Source organism: Cynocephalus volans, chromosome 8 (assembly GCF_027409185.1).
Source record: "Cynocephalus volans isolate mCynVol1 chromosome 8, mCynVol1.pri, whole genome shotgun sequence".
NCBI lineage: Eukaryota > Metazoa > Chordata > Mammalia > Dermoptera > Cynocephalidae > Cynocephalus > Cynocephalus volans.
Genome location: NC_084467.1, coordinates 99554578 through 99576109, shown reverse-complemented (window position 1 = coordinate 99576109; position 21532 = coordinate 99554578). Strand labels below are relative to the sequence as shown.

General features: G+C 47.9%; 1 protein-coding gene across 1 annotated transcript; it reads right to left on the bottom strand.

The window, feature by feature from the left end:
• Nucleotides 1–151: 151 nt before the first annotated feature.
• Nucleotides 152–21374, bottom strand: MOV10 (Mov10 RNA helicase). Its single transcript, XM_063107142.1, has 20 exons — nucleotides 21238–21374; nucleotides 9981–10184; nucleotides 9422–9657; nucleotides 8964–9222; nucleotides 7782–7916; nucleotides 6946–7114; nucleotides 6000–6154; nucleotides 5586–5762; nucleotides 5322–5469; nucleotides 4611–4769; nucleotides 4240–4343; nucleotides 3965–4062; nucleotides 3651–3867; nucleotides 2743–2860; nucleotides 2335–2526; nucleotides 2002–2076; nucleotides 984–1109; nucleotides 814–902; nucleotides 455–576; nucleotides 152–369 (listed from the first exon to the last, which is right to left on the bottom strand). Exons 1-20 carry the CDS (start codon nucleotides 21372–21374, stop codon nucleotides 278–280), a joined length of 3012 nt encoding a protein of 1003 aa, XP_062963212.1. The 3' UTR covers nucleotides 152–277.
• Nucleotides 21375–21532: the final 158 nt, after the last annotated feature.

Sequence of the window (21532 nt, the reverse complement as noted above, 5' to 3'; positions counted from 1 at the left end):
GCTTTGGGGCTCAGGAAGCTGGGGCATTGCTAAAGAGAAATGGAGTTCTGCATAGAACGTGGTTTTGTTTTCAGAGTTTTTCTTCCTTCCCCTTCCCCCAATTGTTAGCAGCTTGATGTGTCATTCAGGGGAGGGGGTGGAATGGCTTGGGTTGTAAACTCCCTCCCCCAGCCTTCCTATCCCTTGGAGGGGCAGGCAGGCTGGGTTCTGGTTCAGGGTTGGTGGGCGGGTGGGCAGTTAAGGCTTGGCGGGTGTGAGAAGGCTGGCCGCTGTGTCTTCAGAGCTCATTCCTCCACTCTGGCTCCACTTGCAGAGACAGGCCCTCTTCACACTCCTGCTCCTGGGGGAGGCAGTCGTGATTGTGGGGCTCTAGAAAGAATGAAGGTGCACTTGGTCTTTCTTACCTCCTCCTTCAGCACTGCCCCCTACCTGGCCCATCCCGGCCCAGCCATACCTGAGGTAGAGGGGCTGAGCTTGCTCAGACCTTGGAGTAAGTTCTGTCCCTGCTGCATGTCCAGTTTGGCAGGGAAGGGGCATCCAGTATACCCCCCATTTTCTTTACAAAACTCCAGGAATCTGTGGGATAGAGAGGAGTAGCAGGCTGGAGGCTAACTAAGCTTCCGTCCTGTCACATGCAAGCTACAGTTGCTTAACCTCTGACTGTCAGGTTAACTTATATGTACAATGGGGGTGTTGTGAAGATGAACAGATCCGAGGATTAACTGAGCCACAGGCAGGTGCTTAATAAAGATACACCTGTCCTAGGCTTGGGGTGGTGGCCACCAAGAGGGATTATGGGGTGGGAATGCTCACACTTTCCAGTCAGGATCATGGCCCAGGAGAAGGGGGTTGCCCACTATGATGAGCAAAGCCTTGGCCCGGGTCACAGCCACGTTGAACCTCTGGAAGGAAGAAGTGGTGGGGTTATGGGAGGGAAGGGCCCTAAGGAAGGAAGAATTCCTACCACCCACCAGCCCTCAGACCTTGGGGTTCTTAAGGAAACCCAGGTTAAAGTCCAGATCGAGCTGCACAAAACTCTGGCTGCTCCGCACGGTGGAGATGAGGATGACACTGCGTTCTTGGCCTTGGAATTCTTCCACGGAGCCTACCTGGAGCGGGGAGAAGCAGGGCCTGAGGCCAGGGTGGTGGTGGGGTGTGTGTGTATGACACAGGAGAGCCACAGGGATAAGCCCTGCCCCAGGGAGCTTGAACTCCAAGGAAGGTACAGAGAACTGGGCAACTGCAGGTTAGTGGAGGTAGTGAGTGTTGCTACAGAGGGTCAGGAAAAAAGGACGGGAGTGGAAGCTGAAACCTGAAGGATGAATGTAGTTAAGGGGGTGGGGCCCAGAAAGTGTTCTAAGCAAAGAAAACAGCATTGTAAAGGACCCGGTAACTGAGAGCAGTGTGTCTCAAACTTCCCTGAAGATAATCACTAGATACTTGTCAGGAATATACAACCCTGGGCCCTAACCCAGACTTCCTGATCAGAATTTTCAAGGAGAGGCCTCTTAATCTAAAAGCACTGGTTTTCAACCCTGGCGGCACATTTGAATCACATGAGCAGTTGTAAAAAAATACCAAAGCCCTGGCTTTGCCCCCCAGGTAGCTGTGTTAATTAGTTGGGTGGGGCTCTAGCACTTGGTAGCATTAAAAACGCTTCAGGTGATTTTTATCTGCAGCCTGTGGTGATGACAATATCACATGACAGCCCTGGAGTTTGGACTTTATCCTTAGGGCAGAAGCCTCAACCCTGCCTGATCAAAAGAATGAGCTGGGGTTGCTTGTTAAACATGCAGGCTTCCTGATCCCATCCCAGACCTACAAGTTGGGATCTCCAGGAGTGAGAGACTTGGAGAGCCCAGTTCTCTGTCAAGGCAGCAGGGTGGGACAGGTACATGCACTGGACTGGAGTAGCAGGGCAGGAGCCTGAGGAGGTCTCTAGAAGTGGGGAAGTGAGGGGTACACAGAAAGGCAGGGAACAAAAATGGAACAGTGTGTTACCTTTAAGTCCTTGATGTCATCCAGTCCCCGAAGCTCCCTATCAAGTTTGGTGATGCAATAACGGATTTTTTCCACCTGGAAGGAGGCCACACGTGCCTTTTTCTCATGCCATTACACAATGCAAGAGGGAGCCAAGCAGGAGGCCAGGGAGCCAGGGGCGGGGACGTGGGCAGAGAGGGAGGGGTAGCAGACCTCTGTGCTCTTCTGAGATATGGGGCCCACAGAGGCCTGAGCTCCTGGAACCTCTGCTAAGTGGTCTGGTTATTAAGGAGATACCATGGGGTGTGGGGGGATGGGGAGTTTCCCACCCTTGCTGGGAACTCAGGACCTGACCTGCTTCCGGTATGGGGAGATGACGCCCACGCTTCGGGGGCTCAGGCGGGCTTTGCCCTTCTTGGAGGAGGGGGCCAGGAGCAGCTTCAGGTAGGAAGTCACTGTGGCGGCCTCTTCAGGGTTGAAGAAGGATGGGCTATTGCCCTCACGCTCATCCTTGCCCATTACGCCGTGAAAGATGATGGGAAAGCCCTGGACACAGGGTCGGGGAAACCCTCAGCTGGACCTCCCTGCCTCCCTTCCCTCCCACCCCCAAACCCTTCCAGGGAATAATGAATCCCGGGCCAAGGTGATAAAGGGAGGGGCCCATGGCTTCTACTCAGAGCCTCCTCTTGCCCTGCACCTTCAGTTGGAAGGAAGTTGGGGAACGGGGGTGGAAGCTTGAGCTGCTGCTCTGCTCATCCTCACCGGTCGAGGCAGACCCTCCCAGCGGCAGAAGCGCTCTCGATCCACAACGTCAGCACAGGCGTGCAGCTCCCCTTCATAATATAGACGGTTAGGAATGTCCAGGATGGTGGGATGAGACCTGGGCGGCAGGATGAGGAAGGAAGGAACAAGACCCTGGGCCAGATTGCTCTTGCCCTGCCCTCACGGACCCCGGCTCTACCTGCTCTGGGCCCACACTCATTATCCTGCTTTCCTGCTCCCTGGATAGGACAGGACACAATCATCTATGTTGTCTGCTGCCAAGCACTGTAAACCTCAGAAAGCAAATGTGGTTCTAATACAGGGCTTTCATGGAGCAAATTTTTTTAAAAAACCAAAAAACACGGGAGCCATTCTCAGGCTTCAGTTTTGCCAAGGAAGGATAGTACAAAAACAAATTATCACCATCTACTATCAGTTATTTGATAAGACAACGTGTTAAATTTAAAAATATAAGAAGTAATGACACAATAGCTAACATTTATTGAACTTTTACTGACCGCCTGGAAGTCATCTAAGCATTTTAGATGTCTGAACTCATTTACTAAAAACATATAGCTCTTTAATTTGAATAACAATAGGTTTGTGAAAAATTGTATTCTATTTTTCTCATTTCTCCTTGCATTGCCTGGAGATTTCATCTGGTACCCACACCAGGCACATCCTAATGCCTGGGAACCACTGACCACCCCCTAATAGATAAGTCCAGAGTGAAACCACTTGTAAGTCACACAAACAACAGGTAGCAGTGATGGGGCTAAAAGGAGACCCCTTACCTTCCAGTTTATAGTCTTTCTGCATCACAGTCTCTGAGCAACACAGCCTCAAGGTGGGGTTGCATGGAGGGTGTGAAGGCATGGGATAGCAGAGAGGTGAGGATGCGGGAATACCTGTAGTTTCGTAGCAGCTTGGTAATGAACTGGGGGTCATAGCCATCAGGACCCTTCTTGTACAGGGTGTTGTAGGTGAGCAGCCTCTCCAGCAGTGAGTACCCCAGCCCATGCTTCTGGGTCAGTGGGGAACGTAGCACAGGCCCCAGCTGCCGAGGATCTCCTGCCAGCACTAGCTGTCCTCCTGGATTGCCTGTTTCCTTGACTTCCATCAGGCCTGGGAGGCAGGGGTGGCATAGGGAGAAAGGTAAGCGGTGGCGCCTCGCCGGTCCCACACACGGTAGCACACCTGAAGCCCACCCCAAACCCCTCACCTGCTATGGCCACCAGACTCTCAGGCTCCATGCAGTGGCCAGCCTCATCAATGAAGATGTGTGTGAAGTGATCGATGGGAAACTGGGCCGAGACCAACCTGGGAGGTGTCAGGCCAGGTAGGGGTCACACCCAGGAACCTAACTGTCAAACCTAAATGCTCACCCAAGCTGGACCCTCCCCTCGCCCCCCAGGAACCTTTCTTCCCCATCTCCCCAGCCTGCTACCCCTTTACTTACGCTTACGATTAAGAGACACACACATACACACTCCCCACCTGCTGGCAGTGATGAGGGTGGTAATTAAGACACGATATTCCTGCAGCTTCTTCTTGGCGGGAAACATGTACTCCCCCTTCTTTGCATCCCAGTTACAGCAGGGCTGTGGATTGTGAAGGAACAGGAGCAATCGGCTTGGCTCCATCCATTCTCACCCTCACTCTGGCTCTGGACCCCCCAAACAACTTTATACACTTCTCTCATTTTACAGACAAGGAAACTGAGGACCAGAGAGGGGCCCGTCTTGGTCCACCCAGTGTTACACAGCAAGTATCAGAATCCAGGTCTCCTAGTTTCCCGGCCCCAGTGTCTGCCCTGAGAGCCTCCCTGACGTCTGCCATCCCCTGGCCCTCTGCACTTCCCTAGATACCTTGATGTCCTCAGGCACCATGCGGATATCCCTGCTGGGGGCCAGGAGGCGGTAGATGGAGCTGGGCAGGTGGACCCGGAGCCTCTGACAGAGAAGATCAGCCCCTGAGTTGGATGGAGCGCAGGCCAGGATGTGGGCTTTGGGCAAGTGCTTCACCACCTGAGATGCAGATTAACATATTGTGGCAATCAGCTTCCTGAGACTCGGTGGTGACTCAGGCTGGGGCAAAGTGGCGTTTACCTCCCATAGCTAAGGGATATGTTAGATAGTAACATAAAAGGCAAGTTCTGCTCCCCAGGCTGCTAGTCCAAATAGCACTCTGATGCTGGACAACTGCTGCAGTAAATATACAAGTCTATGACGACTGGAATGTGGATGCTGACTCTGAGCTGTGTGGTGCCCAAACTGCACAACAGCCACACTGACCCTAACTCCCTACCTCCCCTCCACCTTTTGTTTTTTTTTTTTTGTTTTGGCAGCTGGCCGATCCGGGTATCCAAACCCTTGACCTTGGTGTTATAACACTAAGTTATAACCAGCTGAGGTCTAACCAACTGAGCTAACCAACCAGCTGTCCCCTACCTCCTCTTCTGATGGGTGCTCAGAGTAGGAACATTCAGGGAGGTGGAGGGAACAAGAACCTGGGGACAACTGCTTGGTGTCAGGGGAGTCAGAGTGCAGGCCCCAAGTCGGTGTGTGCTCAGGCCCTACCTGCTTAATGGCTTCCACTAATGTGACCGTCTTGCCAGTGCCTGGAGGCCCAAAGATGATGTAGGGGGCTGGACGGGTGGTGCCCATAACAATGTGCTTCATGGCCTGCAGCTGTTCTGGGTTTGACTCCAGACTCCTGTCATACAGCCTGGCAGAGGTCAGGGAACACAAACTTGACATCATCCAGTGTCCCAGAGGCCTCCGACTTCATCCCCTATACCCACATTCCAAGCAACCCTACAGCCCCTCTGCCCATAGTCTCACTTGAGCTGCACATCAGAGGGCAGCAGCGGGACCCCACGGGAGGCCACGGGAAAGAGCATGGGCCACAGAAGCCAGCGCTCCGTCAGCTCCAGGGCACGGTGCTGGACTCGCAGGGGCTGGCGGTTGAAGGTAAAGTTCACTTTGAAGGTCAGCCCATCCACAAAGCGGCTCAAGAGGCTTTGGGCAGCAAGAGAGAGGGGGAAGAGCTCCAGTTAGAGGGGACGGGCGATAAAAAGCCAGGACCTTCTCCACCTACCACTGATCCACGCCCTCTTTCCAAGACCTCCATGCAAGCTGTCTAGGAGAGGAACCCCCAGAAGAAAAGCTGGGGTCCCACTCATCTCAGGGAGAAATAGCCCTCTTCTTCTGGCCTCAGAGACCATTCCAGAAGCTCAGGGTTCCCCCAGCACCCACCTCATGGAAAAGCTCAGCTTGACACGATCTAATTCCACCTTGTGCACAAAGCCCTTGTAGGTGATGGGGTCCTCCTGGTGTGTCTCAGAGGATAAAAGGGCAAACAGGTGGTCACCCCGTAGCACCGAGGGGCGGCTCTCAGTCACTCCGGGAACCTACAGGATGTGAACACAAGTAAGCTTCTATCCCAGGGGTGGTCATCAGAGGGCCCAAACCCCAGGCTCTCCAGACCTACTGGGGATAAAGACTGAGGCTCCAGACTTCAAACCCAAGACTCAGGGAGCTATGCTATCCCTGTACCCCTTTTTCCTCTCCCACCAGACAGGGTGAGTCAGGGGAAGAGGAAGGAGATAAAACTCCCCAAGCTGCACAGAGATGCCAAGCCTAGGAATGTAGAACCTCTAGTGCATGATTCCAGGACTTGGCAGTCAGTTTCCCATCCATCCAGCTGCCCCACTGGCCAGCTCAGTTCCACTCTGCCTTTAAAATCTTGTTCAAAACTTATTTATTGCAGTAATCTTCCCTGATCATCCTCACCCTCTCTCTTCCCATCTGTGCTCTGTGCAGAAAGCCATTCTCGTGTAATTCTGGGCTTCTGTGTACACATTAAAAATCTGAGAGCTAGAAAGGGTTCTAAGAATTACCCAGTCCAGCTCTGTGCTTTTCAGATATAGCAACTAAGCCTCACAGAAAGCAAGGGACTTGCCCAAGGTCACACAGCTGGTGGTACCAAAGTCTGGACTAAAACTCAGATGTTCTCATTGCCCCTATTGACAGCTCTTTTTGGGCACAGGAAGGCCTCCCTGCTCCTTGCTGAGCCATCTGGGGTGGCTCCATTCTTCACCCTTCTCTTGTTTTGCCCTGCTGTCAGTAACAGTGTTCTGCCCACAGTGCATGGATTGGCTGACTTGAGCCCACCCTCCCCACCCTAGACCCGAGCCCTGACCTCCAGTGTGAGCAGCCTGGGGTTCTGATCTACGGGGTCCCAGGTCATGGGCACTGACTCCAGGTCATAGTGCCGGATGTCATGCTCCATCTGTAGCTCTTCCAGGTGCAGCAGCAGCCGGAACTTCACCTCATAGTTCCTCCACTTAAGGGCTGTCTCCAGCTGGGCCCTGGCAGTGATGGTTGGGGGTGGTGGTGGGGAAGGAGCAGGAACAGGATAGGTCAGGTGGATCCTCCTTGCCCAGGAGCATCCACCCTCTCCCATCCGAAGCTCTGGAACTATGAAAGCATCAGGAAAATCAGGGGAGACTAGAAGGGCAGAGAAATGGATGGGGGTCAGAGGTCTCGAAGAAGGAAGCCTGGCTCTTGCTTCCTCGAATGCTCCTGTCCCCCACCTCAAACCAGACTCAGCATTTGCATAGTGGATCTTATGGCCAAAACATTCTCCCTCCAAATCTTCCCATGACTCATACCCTCACCTCATTCAAATGTAATTCTCTGTTCAAATGTCACATCTTCAAAGAGGCCAGGACTAAATGCCCTCTGCAAAATAGCACCAACCCATCCCCTTAATTTTAGTTTAGTGTTAGTTTGATTCTTCACAGCGCTCATCACTACATGAAACTATAAGATGAATGCTCCCTGTCCCCCACTAGAATGGGCAAGGCCCTGCTTTGACTACTTCACCCTGAATGGTGCCTGGCACTCAGCGTGCTCAGGAAAGGGATGAAGGAACAGAGCCTAGAAGGCTGAAGACAGGTATCAGAGCAATGAAGAAAGCAGCAGGGAGGAGACTCAGGGCGAGGAAGAGTGTGAGTGCAAAGGGGCAGTACATACTTGATTTCAGCGACCTCCTTTGGGGCAGTGAAGATACTTGATCCCTGAAGAAGCATGGGGAGCAGCTGCCTGAGGCGGGGGGGTGGGTAGTATGTCCCCAGCGCCATACTGAGCTCCAGGTCATAGCCCTTAGCGCTGTAGGTGTGGGGGAAGAGAAGCGATCACAAACACAGAAACCCCTTACCTTCAAAGACTCTGAGAATGCTCCTCTGTGGAGGGTGCACAAAGCCCTTCCACAACACTATTGCTGAAAGGGGGTCAGCAGCCTCTGCCCGAGGACACGAAGCTCACCAGCTCATGTGGCTGCTTGCTCCAAGGCTGGACCATTCCCATTTCTGCAAAGCAGGATGCTTGAAAATGTTTAAAAAATATTATATAAGTAATACATGTTCATTAGAGAAAAAAATCAGGTAATAGGTAATAAATAAACAAACCATATTCTCACCATCCAGGGACAAGCAACGTTAACTTTTTGATATGTAGCCCTCCAGATGTTTTCTTTGTAAATCTGTTATACATACTGTATATATTGTTAACAAAAACAGCACAATGGTTTAACTGTGAAGGTCCTATTACGTAGTTTGCTTTTATAACTCAATATTTTGTGAACATCTAGCTATGTCAAAGAGATGTCTACGTGTATCATATAATTCCATTCATATGAAGTATATGAAATGTCCAGCACAGGGAAGTCTATTGAGACAGAAAGTGGAGGAGTGGGCTTAGGGCTGAGGGGTGAGGAGGTGGGGCGGATAAGAGGGTGATAGCTAAAGGGTCTCTTTTGGGGATAATAAAATGTTCTAAAACTGATTGTGGTGATGGTTGCATACATCTGTCAATATACTAAAAATCACTGAATTGTACACTTCAAATGGGTGAATTGTAAAGTATGTGAGTATCTCAACAAAGCTATTAAAAAAGAGAGAGATGTCTATAATGGGCTGCCTGATAATTCATCACAGTGAAAACACTTAAAATGTTCTTCCACAGTCCTCATATCTGCTGTTCATCTGCCACTTTCTTCCTAGACAGAGAGGTCTCCAAGACCCAGAGGAATGAAGAACCCACAGTTAGGAAAGGGAGCTCTGGCTCCCAGCTTTGTGTTCTCCCCAAGGGCTAGCACAGTCATGGCTGGAATACACCCCTACTCCCTATCTGAACTAGGTTGGAGGAAAGAGTTACCGATCAGGTCTCTCTCCTTCTTCTATCCGATTGGTTACCACAGGGTTTCCAGTGATCCGGGTCCGCTTGAAGGGAGTTGTGGGCTTCAGCTGAGCAGCCAGGGGGCTATGGGCGACGGCAGCCAAGAAGCGGGCAATGTAGAAAGTGCCAGCTCCTTCTGAACCTGACTCTCCAGGTCCCAGAAGCTCCCAGAGCACTGTGGCTGGGAAGTAGCCCACAAAGCTGGTCTTACAGTGGACATGGAGCTCATAGCATTCACCTGGAAGAGGATGGCCAAGTGAGTGGGGGTGGAGTGGCGACCCTGCCAACAGCATCCTAACCCTGGACACTCCCCCAGACAGCCCTGCCCCAAGGCAGGAGCCCACTGGACAGCAACAGCATGCTTCCCAAAGCACCAGGCCTCCCCATTGCAAGCCCCGGTCCACCAGAGTCTCCTCTTCTTTTGGAAATCCACTCACCGGGGCCCAGTGGGCAGGGCAGCTCCTGGTCTCCATTGTAGAAGGCAAACTGGGGTGTCCGGCAGAGTGGGAAGAGGTGAGTGAGGGTGACAGGCTGGGTTCCTCCATTCCGAAGTCTCAGGGTCAGCACCTCCTTGCGGTTCAAATCCAGGCGGATGAGGAGCTGTCCATCTCGGGCTTCATGGGGCCCCTGAACTTCCACGTCCACCCCATGTTTCCCGTGAAGATACTCAGCCCTGGGGAGTGTGGGAGTCAAAAAGGGGGCTGGGGTGGGAGGGGCCTAGGTTGCCCTGGGGAAAGTTTTAGGCTTGGGAGGCTGGCAAAGTGCCAGCTGTGCTCAGGAAATACACCCCTGCTCTCAGACTAATTCCCTGCCCCTCCCCCATTCCTTGAAGGAGGGGGCCTTACCCCAACCTGAGGCAACATGATGTCTTTCTTCAGCCAGACAGCCCCCTTCCCCATGTCCTGCCCAGCCCCCCTTACACACACACACACACACACACACACACACACACACACACACACACACACACACACACGCACACACACACGCACACACCTGTCATAAAAGATCTTGGCTAGCAGTGACTTGTGGTGTTTGCTGATATCTGACCCCAGCTTCATTCTCCTCTTTTCTGGGAACCGCACGTCGGCCCAGCGGTCGAGTCTGAAGAACCTGACCCGAGTCTTGGTGACGTAGGCCAGATTTGCAATCTTCATTCCATACAGCATGGAGGAGAAGCCGGGGGCGGGGGTCCCAAAGCTGCCAGAAGCAGAGGAGACTGGGAAGTGAGGGGAGGCAGGGCCAGTGGGACGCAGGGCGGCTTGTGGGGGAGGGAGCCTGAGGGTCACTCTGTTCTGGACACATCAGCCCTGCTACAGAGCAAGGACAGGGCCCGGAGACAGAGATTCAGGCTGGGGATCGGAGGAATTTTTCATGTTTGAAGGGAAGGCAATGGGACTTCCCAAGGCAAAGTATGATTGTTTTAAATAGCACATTGGATCGTGCGTTTCTGAGGAGAAAAGCTCAATCATGGACTATTGATTGGAAGGAATGAGGGAAGAGAGAAAAAGAAAGAATTTCTTTTTTGTAAAACTATTTGGGACAGAAAAAAATTACAAACAACCCAGCAGAAAGAGCTAAGACTAAGGGGACGCCAAATAGGTTGATTCAGAGGTGGATGGGGGGTGGGGGGGTCCAGCCTGTTGGTGAGGACCGAGAGAGGGGATCAGAGACAGTACAGATGTCCAGAGTGTGTGGACAAGGTGGCTGATCAGACAGCGGTTTCCACCCGAAGTCAAAGGGTGCAGGAAGGGAAAGGATCCTCTCCAGAGATCAAATAGCCTGGCTTTGTGCCTAGAGAAGGTGAAGACAGGGAAAACTGGTCAGAAGGACAATAACCTCAAGGTTCAGCACCTGGAATTCAGTTTAGTCAATTCAACAAACACTTACAGAGGCCTGTTATGTGCCAGACACTGGGCTAGATGCTGGGGGTTCAAAGACGCAAGATACCCAGGCCCTGCCTCGAGCACACAAATTGAACACATAAATTCCAGCACAGGGCTGGAGTGCAGCCACCAAGGTTCCCAGGGCAGCTCACCTGGCCAAGGAGGGGCACTGAGACCAGCCTGGGGACAGGGCAGTGTCCAGTCCCTGAAGGCTTCCCCAGGTGACAGCGTCAGAATCGAGTCCTGAGGATGAATGGCAGTACCCAGGCACAAGAGGGAGTGCCAGGTGTGAGTGAAAGTGGGGTTATGCAAGAACACATGTAGGTAGAGGGGGCTGCCTGCTAGACCACTTTAGCTGGGTCAGCTTAGGTCACGTCACCTCTCAGAGCCTCGCTTTCCTGCTCTATAAAACGGGTATAGCAAGACTTACCTTGCAGGGTTGCTGTGAGGCTTACACGAAATACTGACACTGCAGTGAACCACTTAGCCCAGTGCTTGGCACATAAGAGACCTCAGTAAGGGTGATCAATGATTAGTATCACATAGTTTGGTTGTGCTAAGTGAAAAGTGCAAGGAAGGGAGTGGCAGGAGGCAGCAGAGGTGGGCAGGGACCAGATCATGCAGTTTTGCATGCCAGGCCAAAGAGCCTAGACTTGACCCTGAACACCAGCAGTCCTTCTTCCCACTTTACTGGTACCCAGGAGTCTGAGGATATTCCCACGTGTGACGTACTTCATAGACACATTCAAGATCTGGACAACTGACACCCTCCCTCAGTATTTTATAGGAAATGAAAGCAAATCTTTGTTCATAAAAACTATGGCAACCCCTATTTAACTCTTAAGGATAAATCAGTATGGTCACTCACTAGGGTCTATGATAAGGTCATTGATGGTTATTGAACATTTTCCTGGTGCCCCCTGCCTGCAACTCTGCCCCTCTTCTTCACCCCAAGCAAACAAGAGCAGTACTGTTCAGAAAATTTTGAATTGGCTATAATTTGTTTTAAAAAGATAATAAATCATTTGAAGGCATAATAGAAAATGCTCAGTGAATGTTAGCTACTATTATTAGTATTTGTATTAGTAGTAACAGTAGTACTAATAGTAGCAGTAGTAGTAGGAGTAGTAACAACTTACTTTCAGCCCATGTCAGAGGCTACACTGTGGTTACAGAACCACCGCAGCTGGTGGGTTTTAAGCAGGGGAGTGGCAAGATCATATTTGCATTTCAGATCACTCTGGCATCGGGATTGGAGGATGGATTTGCTGGAGGCAAGACTGTAGGCAGGGAGACCAGTTAGAAGAAGGCCATTGCAATTATCCAGTTAAAAGATAACAAAGGCCTGAAAAGGCAGTGATAGAGACAGAAAGAAGAGGGGCCAGAGCTGATAATATTTGGAATGTAAAATTAGCAGAATTTGATGATTGACAGGATGGGGAATGGAGGCTGGGAAGATGAAGGAGTCTAGGATACCCAAATCAATGGCTTGGCTTAGGGGACTATCCCTAAGATAGGAGGTAAAGACAGGAGGAGGAGGAGGAGGAGGAGGTTCGAGGGACTGACCATGACATTTGGATTTGGACATACTCAGTTTGAGATTCTTGTGGTCCAGAGGCAGCTGGCTCCATGAGTCAGAAGCTGAGAGCTCAGGCCAGTCCACAGCCTGATATTAGGAAGTCCTCAGGTAGTAGTTACAATCAAGGAAGTGTTTGGAATCTCCCCAGGGAGTGTGAGTAGTCTGAGAACAGCCAAGACTAGGCCAACCCAGGGAGGAAGGGAAAACCCTCAAGAGAGAGAGGAAAATCAAAAGAAGTCTCAACATCAGTTATTACTGCTGAGGAGTCCAGGACTGAAACCAGGAAGTCATCAGCAACTTTTACCAGGGGCCCTTAGTCCCTCAGTCACTAAATCCCATGAATTGGGGCACAAACTCAAATGCCTAAAGAAGCCAGGTTCCACATGTATCTTGATACTTGCAGACCTCTCAGACACCTGTTCAGTCCCATTTTGGGGTCATTAGTGTAAAACTGACTATACATCCCTCACAGCTGTACTATAAGAAAACAGCGCAGGCTCCATGAAAAGTAGCTCTGGGCTCCCAACTCAGTGCTGGGGAGAAAAAGGGGACCAAACAAACTGGCAGGTGCACGCCCTGTTTAAAGGGGGCAACATCCTCATCTCCAGCCAAATATTGCCAACAGCAAATGTAGGTCTACTATGGCCAGATCTTCTGGCTTTTAAGAGAAGACAAAAATCAAAATCTTAATGTCAAACCTCCTATTTTTGGAAACTTTTGCATGGGCACATGGGAAGGCAGAACTCATCTTTGTAAGTTTTGCAATTCTGCTGTGGATATTATCACCTAAATATTTCTCAAATTATTCTCCATGTCTGTTACCACAACCCACGTTCACCTATCCCCGGTCTAAGGTGACAGCCACACAACTTTTTTTCTTTGAAAATCAAAAATTTATTACATTCTTATTGGAAAAAAGCCCCAATCCTTGTATTATACACCTAGTCACCTAGATTTCTAGGGGAAACTTTCTCACCAAAACTGGAAACCTGCAGCTATAAAGGAAAAAAACAAACATTTTTGACTATTAAAAAATACTTTCTACTGCAAAAGGTAATATAAACAAATTCAACAAACAAATACCAGAGAAATACTGGTAATGCAGATGACAAGAAAAGGGTTAATTTTTATAATATACAATTTTTAAAAATAATTGACAAGAGGACCAGCCAGTTAGCTCAGTTGGTTAGAGTGTGGTGTTATATATAACACCAAGGTCAAGGATTTGGATCCCTGTACCGGCCAGCAACCCCCCCCCCCAAAGTAAATATCTACAAGAAAAGGTGAACAATTCAACAGAATAACTGAATATTCAATTTAAAGAGCAAATCTAGATAACCAAGAGTATGAAAAACTACTCCAAATATAGAGAAATGCAAATTAAAGTTAAAATGTTCTCATGTTATTCCCATCAGACTGACAAAAATGAAAAATATTCTAACATGTATTGCTGTTATGGATATGTGGAAAAGTGAACTCTCATATGCTGTTGGTAGAAAAGTGAAGTATTACACCCTTCTTGGAAAACAATCTGGAACATCTACGAACATGTAAAATACAGGTATCCTTTAAAATGCAGAAATCCCATTCCTGGGATTGTATCCCATGGGAAGAAATGTACCAATGTATAGGGGTATCTCAAAAAGTTCATGGAAAAATGTGTTAAAAGACAATACGAATCTTTCCATGAACTTTTTGAAGACCCTTTGTATAAAGACATATGTACAAGGACGCTTACTGCAGAGCCATTCAATGGCCAAGAATTGGAAATAAAACAAATGACTACCTACAGAGTCATGGCTGAATAAATTGAAATACCCATACCATGAAATATTAAAAAGAATGCATCACACACACTCAAATGGCTAAAATTTAAAAGGCTGACAACACCAAACATTGACAAGGATACAGAACAACCAGAACTCTCATTCATTGTTGGTTGGCATGTAAAATGGTACAATCATTTTAAGAAAAGGTCTGATCATTTCTTGTAAAACTGAACATGGCCCAGTAACTCCACTCCTAGGTTATCTCCAAGAGAAATGAAAATATATGTCCACAAAATGACTTGTACAAAATATTTGCAGCAGCTTTATTCAAAATAGCCCCAAACTGAAAACAATGTCCATAAACAGGGGAATGGATACACAAACTGTGTTTTGTATTCATACAACGAAATAGTACTCAAGGAACTACTGATACACACAACTATGAGGATGAATCTCAGAAACATTATGTGAGTGATAGATGCCTTACACGAAAGAGTGCGCACTAATCCATTAGATAAAGTTCTAGAACAGGCACTATCATAAAAAACCAGGTAGCCTCTGGGTGGGTAAGGGTGAGGACTGACTAGGAAAGGGCATGAGGGACCCTTCTGGGTGTGATGTAATGTTCTATATGTCAATAGGGGTTTGCACACAGGTACATGCATTTGTTAACACATAGAATGGTATACTTAAAATTTGTCCACTTCCCTGTATATAAATTTTACTAAGGGCTGGCCCGTGGCTCACTTGGTAGAGCGTGGTGCTGACAACACCAAGTCAAGGGTTAAGATCCCCTTACCGGTCATCCCTTTTGAAAATAAAATAAAATAAATTTTACTAAAAAAAGAAAAATCAAATTTTGAATTCTAGTTAATGATAATCATGCTTAAGTGTTAAAGGTGAAGTGCACTGATGATAATCTGTAACTCACTTTGAAATACCTCAGAAAAATTAACATGGCTTGCTAGATGGATAGAGGGATGGATCAATGGGCAGATATGTGTAAAATGCTAATTAAGAAATCTAGGTAAAAAAAAAAAAGAAATCTAGGTTAGGGTACAGGGGTGTTCATTGTACAATTATTTCAACTTTTACATTTGAAATTTGTCACAGTAAAACGTTGGGGGGGAAAACACCCAACAATGCATTAGAGGTATATACCAGATAATTAGGACTGATTTGATTTCCATGATGTAGTTAAGTAAGAAAATCGGGATGTGGAAAATGTACATAATATGATCCTTTTTTAAAATAAAACAACGACCAAAAAAATACTCTGGTCAATATCATGAGTTACTGCAGAACGTGTAAATGGAGGTGGGGCACCGATATGGAGAGGTGTCCACAGTAGAAAGGATATATGATAATAATCCCAAGTGTGCAAACTTAAACAGGTGTGATGTAAGTATGTTTGAGTAAAGAGATAAATGAAAGGGTGGCCACCGAACATATTAAAAACATTTACACAAGTATCTAACAAAACATTAAAGCTTTACTCCCTCACTCCCAACTACCCGCTTAATTGAGACACGTCAAACCCGCTGTTTGAGGTATATTTCTTCTGACTTTTTTCTTTGCATATATAAACATATATTTTAAGCTCACAAAAAATGAGATTATATATGCTGTGCATACTATTCTGCAGTAGGCTTTTTTCACCACCATGGATGCTGTTCCATGACTATGCTCTATGGAGCAACCTTGCTCTTTTTTTTTTTTTTTCCGTCTTTTTGTGACTGGCCGTACCGCGCTCAGCCAGTGAGTGCACCGGCCATCCTTATATAGGATCCGAACCCGCGGCGGGAGCACTGCTGCGCTCCCAGCGCCGCACTCTCCCGAGTGCGCCACGGGGTCGGCCCAACCTTGCTCTTTTGAATGGCTGCCAGGGATAGCACGGTATGAATGTATCCTGGTGTGTTTATTTCTCCAGTGATACAGTTAAGCTGCTTACAATTTTTGGCTATTTGAAATGTTACAATAACCATCTTTACAGAAAAACCCTTTTAGGCAAGTCCGATGGGAAAAATTCCTTGAAGTAGAACTTCTGGGTCAAAGAGAAGGAACTTCACAACTTTATAAGTTCTGCCAAATTGTCCTCTAAACAAATTTATGCTTTCATTAACAAGAGTTTCAGAATGCCCCTTCCCCAGACTCTAACATCAGAAGTTCTTAATCTTTAAAATTTTTTACAATCTGACAAAGTATCTTATTTAAATTTGTATCTCCCTCATCACTAATATAATCAAGGATCTCTCCTTCTGCTTATTAGTAATTTGTATTTCTTCTGTGAACTGCTTGACATAGTATTTGCTCATTTTTCTTGGCCCAGTTGCCTGTTCTCCCTACCTCTGGCTTCATACCCCTTCCTTGGTCCATCCTAAATTGGCAGGATTACCATCAAATGCAAATCTGATCATGTCCCCCCAGTTTATGACTTCACAGCCTACAAGATTAAGTCTAACTCTTTAATATGGCACACTCAGATCCTGCACAGTAAGAACAATAATGTAAACAAAATAATCGCATTGTCAACAACAGAAAACATTTATTGAGCACTTACTGTGTGCTGTTCTAAATACCTACATGTATCATCTCATTTAACCCTCATAACAACCCTTTGAGGTAGTAAATATTATCATCCCGTTTTAAAGAAGAAACTGAAGTACAGATCTTCACCCACCAATGGGCCTCTAGTCAACCCCTCCTTAATGATACTTCAGCCACTCCCAGCTACTTGTTGTATCACTGTGCTTCTCTGCAGACTTTCCTGCCATTGTGGACATCCCTAGTGCATTGCTCTGCCCTTGGCCCCTATTGTTTGTTTGGTGAATAATGACCAGTCTTTCTAGACCCAGGTCAGAAAAGGCCAAAAGCTAGAGGAATGGTACTTCAGAACATAATATCAGATTTGGAAGTTATCTTTTTTTTTTTAAAAAGATGACCGGTAAGGGGATCTTAACCCTTGACTTGGTGTTGTCAGCACCACGCTCAACCAGTGAGCAAACCGGCCATCCCTATATAGGGATCTGCACCCATGGCCTTGGTGTTATCAGCACCACACTCTCCCGAGTGAGCCAGTTATCTTAAAGTAACATCTGGGCTGGCCACTTAGTTCAGTTGGTTACAGCGTGGTGTTCTAACACCAAAGTCAAGGGTTTGGATTCCCATACCAGCCAGCTGCCAAAAAAAAAAAAAAGGGAATGGCTTAGTTCCATGTTTTACAAACTGTAGGCTGCAACCCTCAATAGTGGGTCAAGATCAGGATTTTTATAAAATAGAATAAAAAATATCAGAGGGGAGGCAGGCTATGTATTGTTTCAAGGAGATGTATTGTTTTGTGAAAGTTGTGTACACTAGGCCCCAAAGTAAAATGTATTTTTTATTGTGGATAGAGGTCCAATCACTAAACCACTGCCATGCCCGAAGCCAGAATGATCTTTCTAAAACTTTATCAGTTTCCTACTTTGAAACCTTCTGTGCTTTCCTATCTCTGTTAAGATTTAAAAGCAAACGAACAAAGAACCTCACAATACCTCTCCATGGTCACAAGATCCTGCCTGATTCACCCTCTGCCTCCCGTTGGCCTCAGGTCACCAGGTTGTCCCGAGGTCACCCCAAGTCTTTGAGGGTGCTGCTCCCTCTGCCTGGCAAGTCCTCCCCTTGCCCCTTACATCTGCTAACTGCCATTAATCCTCCAAGATTCTGCTCAAATTATCTCTTTCTCCCAGGTACTTCTGACTCCTAGACTAGGTTTAGGTCTCTAGATTACACTCAGCGCATAGTGGACATTTTCTTACAAGCACTCGTCACAACAGTCATTAAATCATTATTTGTTTAATTATTGCCTCCTTTCTTAGTCCATTAGGTTCCTTCTGCGTATCTCCAGCAACTCACACTTTTGCTTTGCTCATAGGAGGCACTCGCCAATATTTGTTGAATAAAAGAATGTGTCTTTAGCCCTAAGCAAGAAATCATGCTCACTCAGAAACCTTTCGTGACACCAGTCCTTACTCCATACAACAGACTCCTAATCATAGTTGTAATAACAAGAGCTACCACTTACAAGCCCTGTGCAATATGCTAGCTACACAGTGCAAAGGCTTTGCCTACAATAGCTCATTTTGGCCTCACACAACCTGGAGAGAAAGGCATTGTTTTACATACTCTTACAATTGGAGAAATGGAAAATTTAGACGGTTGTTCAAAGTCAAATGCAACCACTAAGTGGCAGAGCCAGGGTTTGAGCTCCAGCTATCTAAACACCATACTAGCACCTGTAGTACTGTATTGCATTTGTCTATACATTAGCCGCTCCCTGATAGATAACACTCTTTGGAGGCACAGACACATAGTAGAGCCTTATTAAATACAATTTGCTAAATGAATAAAGAGAGATGAGAAAAGGCCAGAGTTGAGAGCACAGCATTTCATAACATCATAAAATAAGCTAGTTGGTAGGGACTTATCTCTCCCAGTGTAGGAATCTCCCTAGAATTCCTGATGTGGGTGACTTGCTACGCCCCTCGCTATAGCCCATTCTCTTGTTGGCCTACTCGCCTTTCTAATTAATTAGATTCTGCAAGCATTTATTGAGCATCTACTACATAGAAAGCTCTATGCTGGGAACTGAGGGCAGATGCAAATATTAAAAGTAGAGGGTTTGAGAGTCTGGTGCAGGAGACAGCCATGTACTACTAGCTCTGAAAAGACAGGCAGAGTGCCATCTGGTTATAACCAGGCTCTACCCAAGGAAGGAAGAATGAGCTTTTAGAGCCCAGAGGAAGAAGCAATTAATTCCTACTGTGAAGATGAGGGTTGATTTCCCAGCATTCCAGCCTGCCTTTAAAGGATGCATAGGAAAGTTCTCTCTAATCTGAATAGAAATCTCAGAATTTCTTGTTGACAGAACCCACTTTTGTGTTCTGGAATGACATGGAAGTATAATCTTCTTTACCATAATAGTCTTTAAAATATTCAAGGATAACTACCTTGTCCCCTCCAATTTTTCTCTTTTCAAAGCAAACATTTCTCAGTTCCTTTGACTGGGTCTCATGATAGACTATGAACCCACGTAGAGGCCTTTCCTCCACCTCCATGTACTAAAATTTTATCTATCCTTCAAGGCCAAGGTCATGCCGCCATCTCCATCACATTCCATAATAATTACAGGGGAGCGGTAACTTATTTGCACAAAAAACAAAGCCATACAGGAAAAATTACTTTGAAAATCCCTAAATTCAACCATAATATATAGTATACATGGTTTTCTAGGCAATCCAACGTAGTTTTCCCCAGTACTGAAACATATTGTATATCTGACTTAGATCTAACAAAAGACTCTCCTTGAACCAAATTTTAGTTAGGTTCCTCTGAGCTCTCTTCTTGACTAGGTCTTAACCTTGGCTCCACACACACCCGTCTTAGGCCTGCCTCACTCAGTTTTAGCAAGAATTATGCTAAGTCCATTTAGTAAGAATCTCCCCACCCTTGGATATATGATCATTCTTGATATCTGATTAACTTTATCTCCCACCTTTGATGTGTAAGTATGCCTTTAACAAGAATCCTGCTAGGTCAGTTTATCAAGAATCCCCCCACTCTTGATGTCTCCTCTCTGTGAATTTTAAACACTGACCCGCTCATTCTGCTCATAAATCCCCAGCTGTCTTTGTTGTATTTAGAGTTGAGTTCAGTCTCTCTCCCTACTGCAATAACCCTGTTACTATAGTCTTGAATAAAGTGTTCTTTACCGGTTTAACGAGTGTCATAATTGCTCTTTACTTTCCTTCAACATTTTTCCTTCTATCTCTACTATAATCCTCCTTTTATTTTACCATGTATTGTACGTAGTATATTGTACAAATGTATGCACACTATGGCCTCTTGCTCCCCTGGGACTGTGTCTTTCTCACCTTTATAGTTCCTATAGTGCCTAGCACAGTGTGGGGGTATGAAATAGGTCCTCATCATTTTTGCCTCTTCTTCAGCTGTTATTCAAGCCTGTCAATGTCTCAAAATGTGATACCCATTACTGAAAACAATATCCCAGCTATGATCTGGTTAATATGGAGTCACTACCTCTTCTCCCGACCCCAAACCACACTTCTAATTAACCCAGTCTAAGACTTCTTTGGCTGTTTTAGCAGCCATATCTCTCCCATACTGGCCTTTTGATCTTTTCCAGGATGTCTGATATGAAGCCCAAATTCTCACTAACACGCATTTATTTGTACAAGTCTTTACATTTTCCCAATTAAATTGTTTCTTGGTTTTCCGCCCAAAGCAGTAGCCTGTTGATAGAGGTGTTTTCGAAGCAAAATTCTGTGGTTTGACAGAAGTCTCTGATTTCACTTGGGTGGTAAAAGGAGACGAAATAGCCTTCAGCCACAGGGTGAAAGGGGGCCTCCAGGAGGCTGTCCCTGGCCGTGGGTCTCCATGGAGAAGCCACAGGTGCTAATGGAGGTTTGGTACGTCCGTAGTTTGTGCCCTTTTCTTCTATCTAGAGCTCCCTGAGATTCTCCCTCCTATGCTGGGCCTCTTCAGCTCTCCTAGACAGTGGACCCCCAAGCCAGGAGTCCCTCAGTAAGGGGGCGGAGGTCCCCGTAAAGCCCGCGCCAGGGCTCGCAGGCCAGCAGGCAGCCTCCCCGTCCTCCCCCGATGCCAGGGCCCCTTCTGGACACTCCCCTCCCCCACCGCGAGCGCTGTCCCCCAGCCCCCGCGAGCAGCGCGTGGGCAAAGGACCCCGCTCCCGGCCGCCGGGGTAGCTGGCAGCCCGGTAGGCTCTCCGCGAGGAATCGGCGCACGGGCCCGGCCCGGACAGAACGGGCGGGATGCGGGCGGCGCCGGCGGGGCGTGGGCACTGCGCGGGAGGGGAGGTCTGCGCCGCCCCAGGACTGGCCTGAGCCGCTGGGGAAGCTGCGTTCCTCTGCGTCCCGGGGCGGGAAGGGTGGCCCCGGCGCAGGGGTCGCGGCGGAGAGCTGGGCCCGCGACTGGCGGGCCGGGAGTGGGCCGGCGCGTACCTGATCTTGAAGTCGCGGTTATAAATGGTCCGCAGCCGCTCGCGATCTGTCTCCATGTCCAGTCCCCGAACGACCAGGAAACTCTCGAAGCATTGGCCCGTCTCCCGGAGCTGCCGGCAGCTGAACTTACTGGGCATCGCGGCGGCGGCTGCGGCCCAGGCAGGAGGGTCCGTGGAAATGAAACTGAAAGTCGCTGCTGCGGCTGTAAGTTGGCGGTCCTGAGATGAGGGTGCAGTACGGGGGAAGCCCCCTAACTCTGACCCCTGATTCTGCAAGATCCCTTCTGCCCACCAGG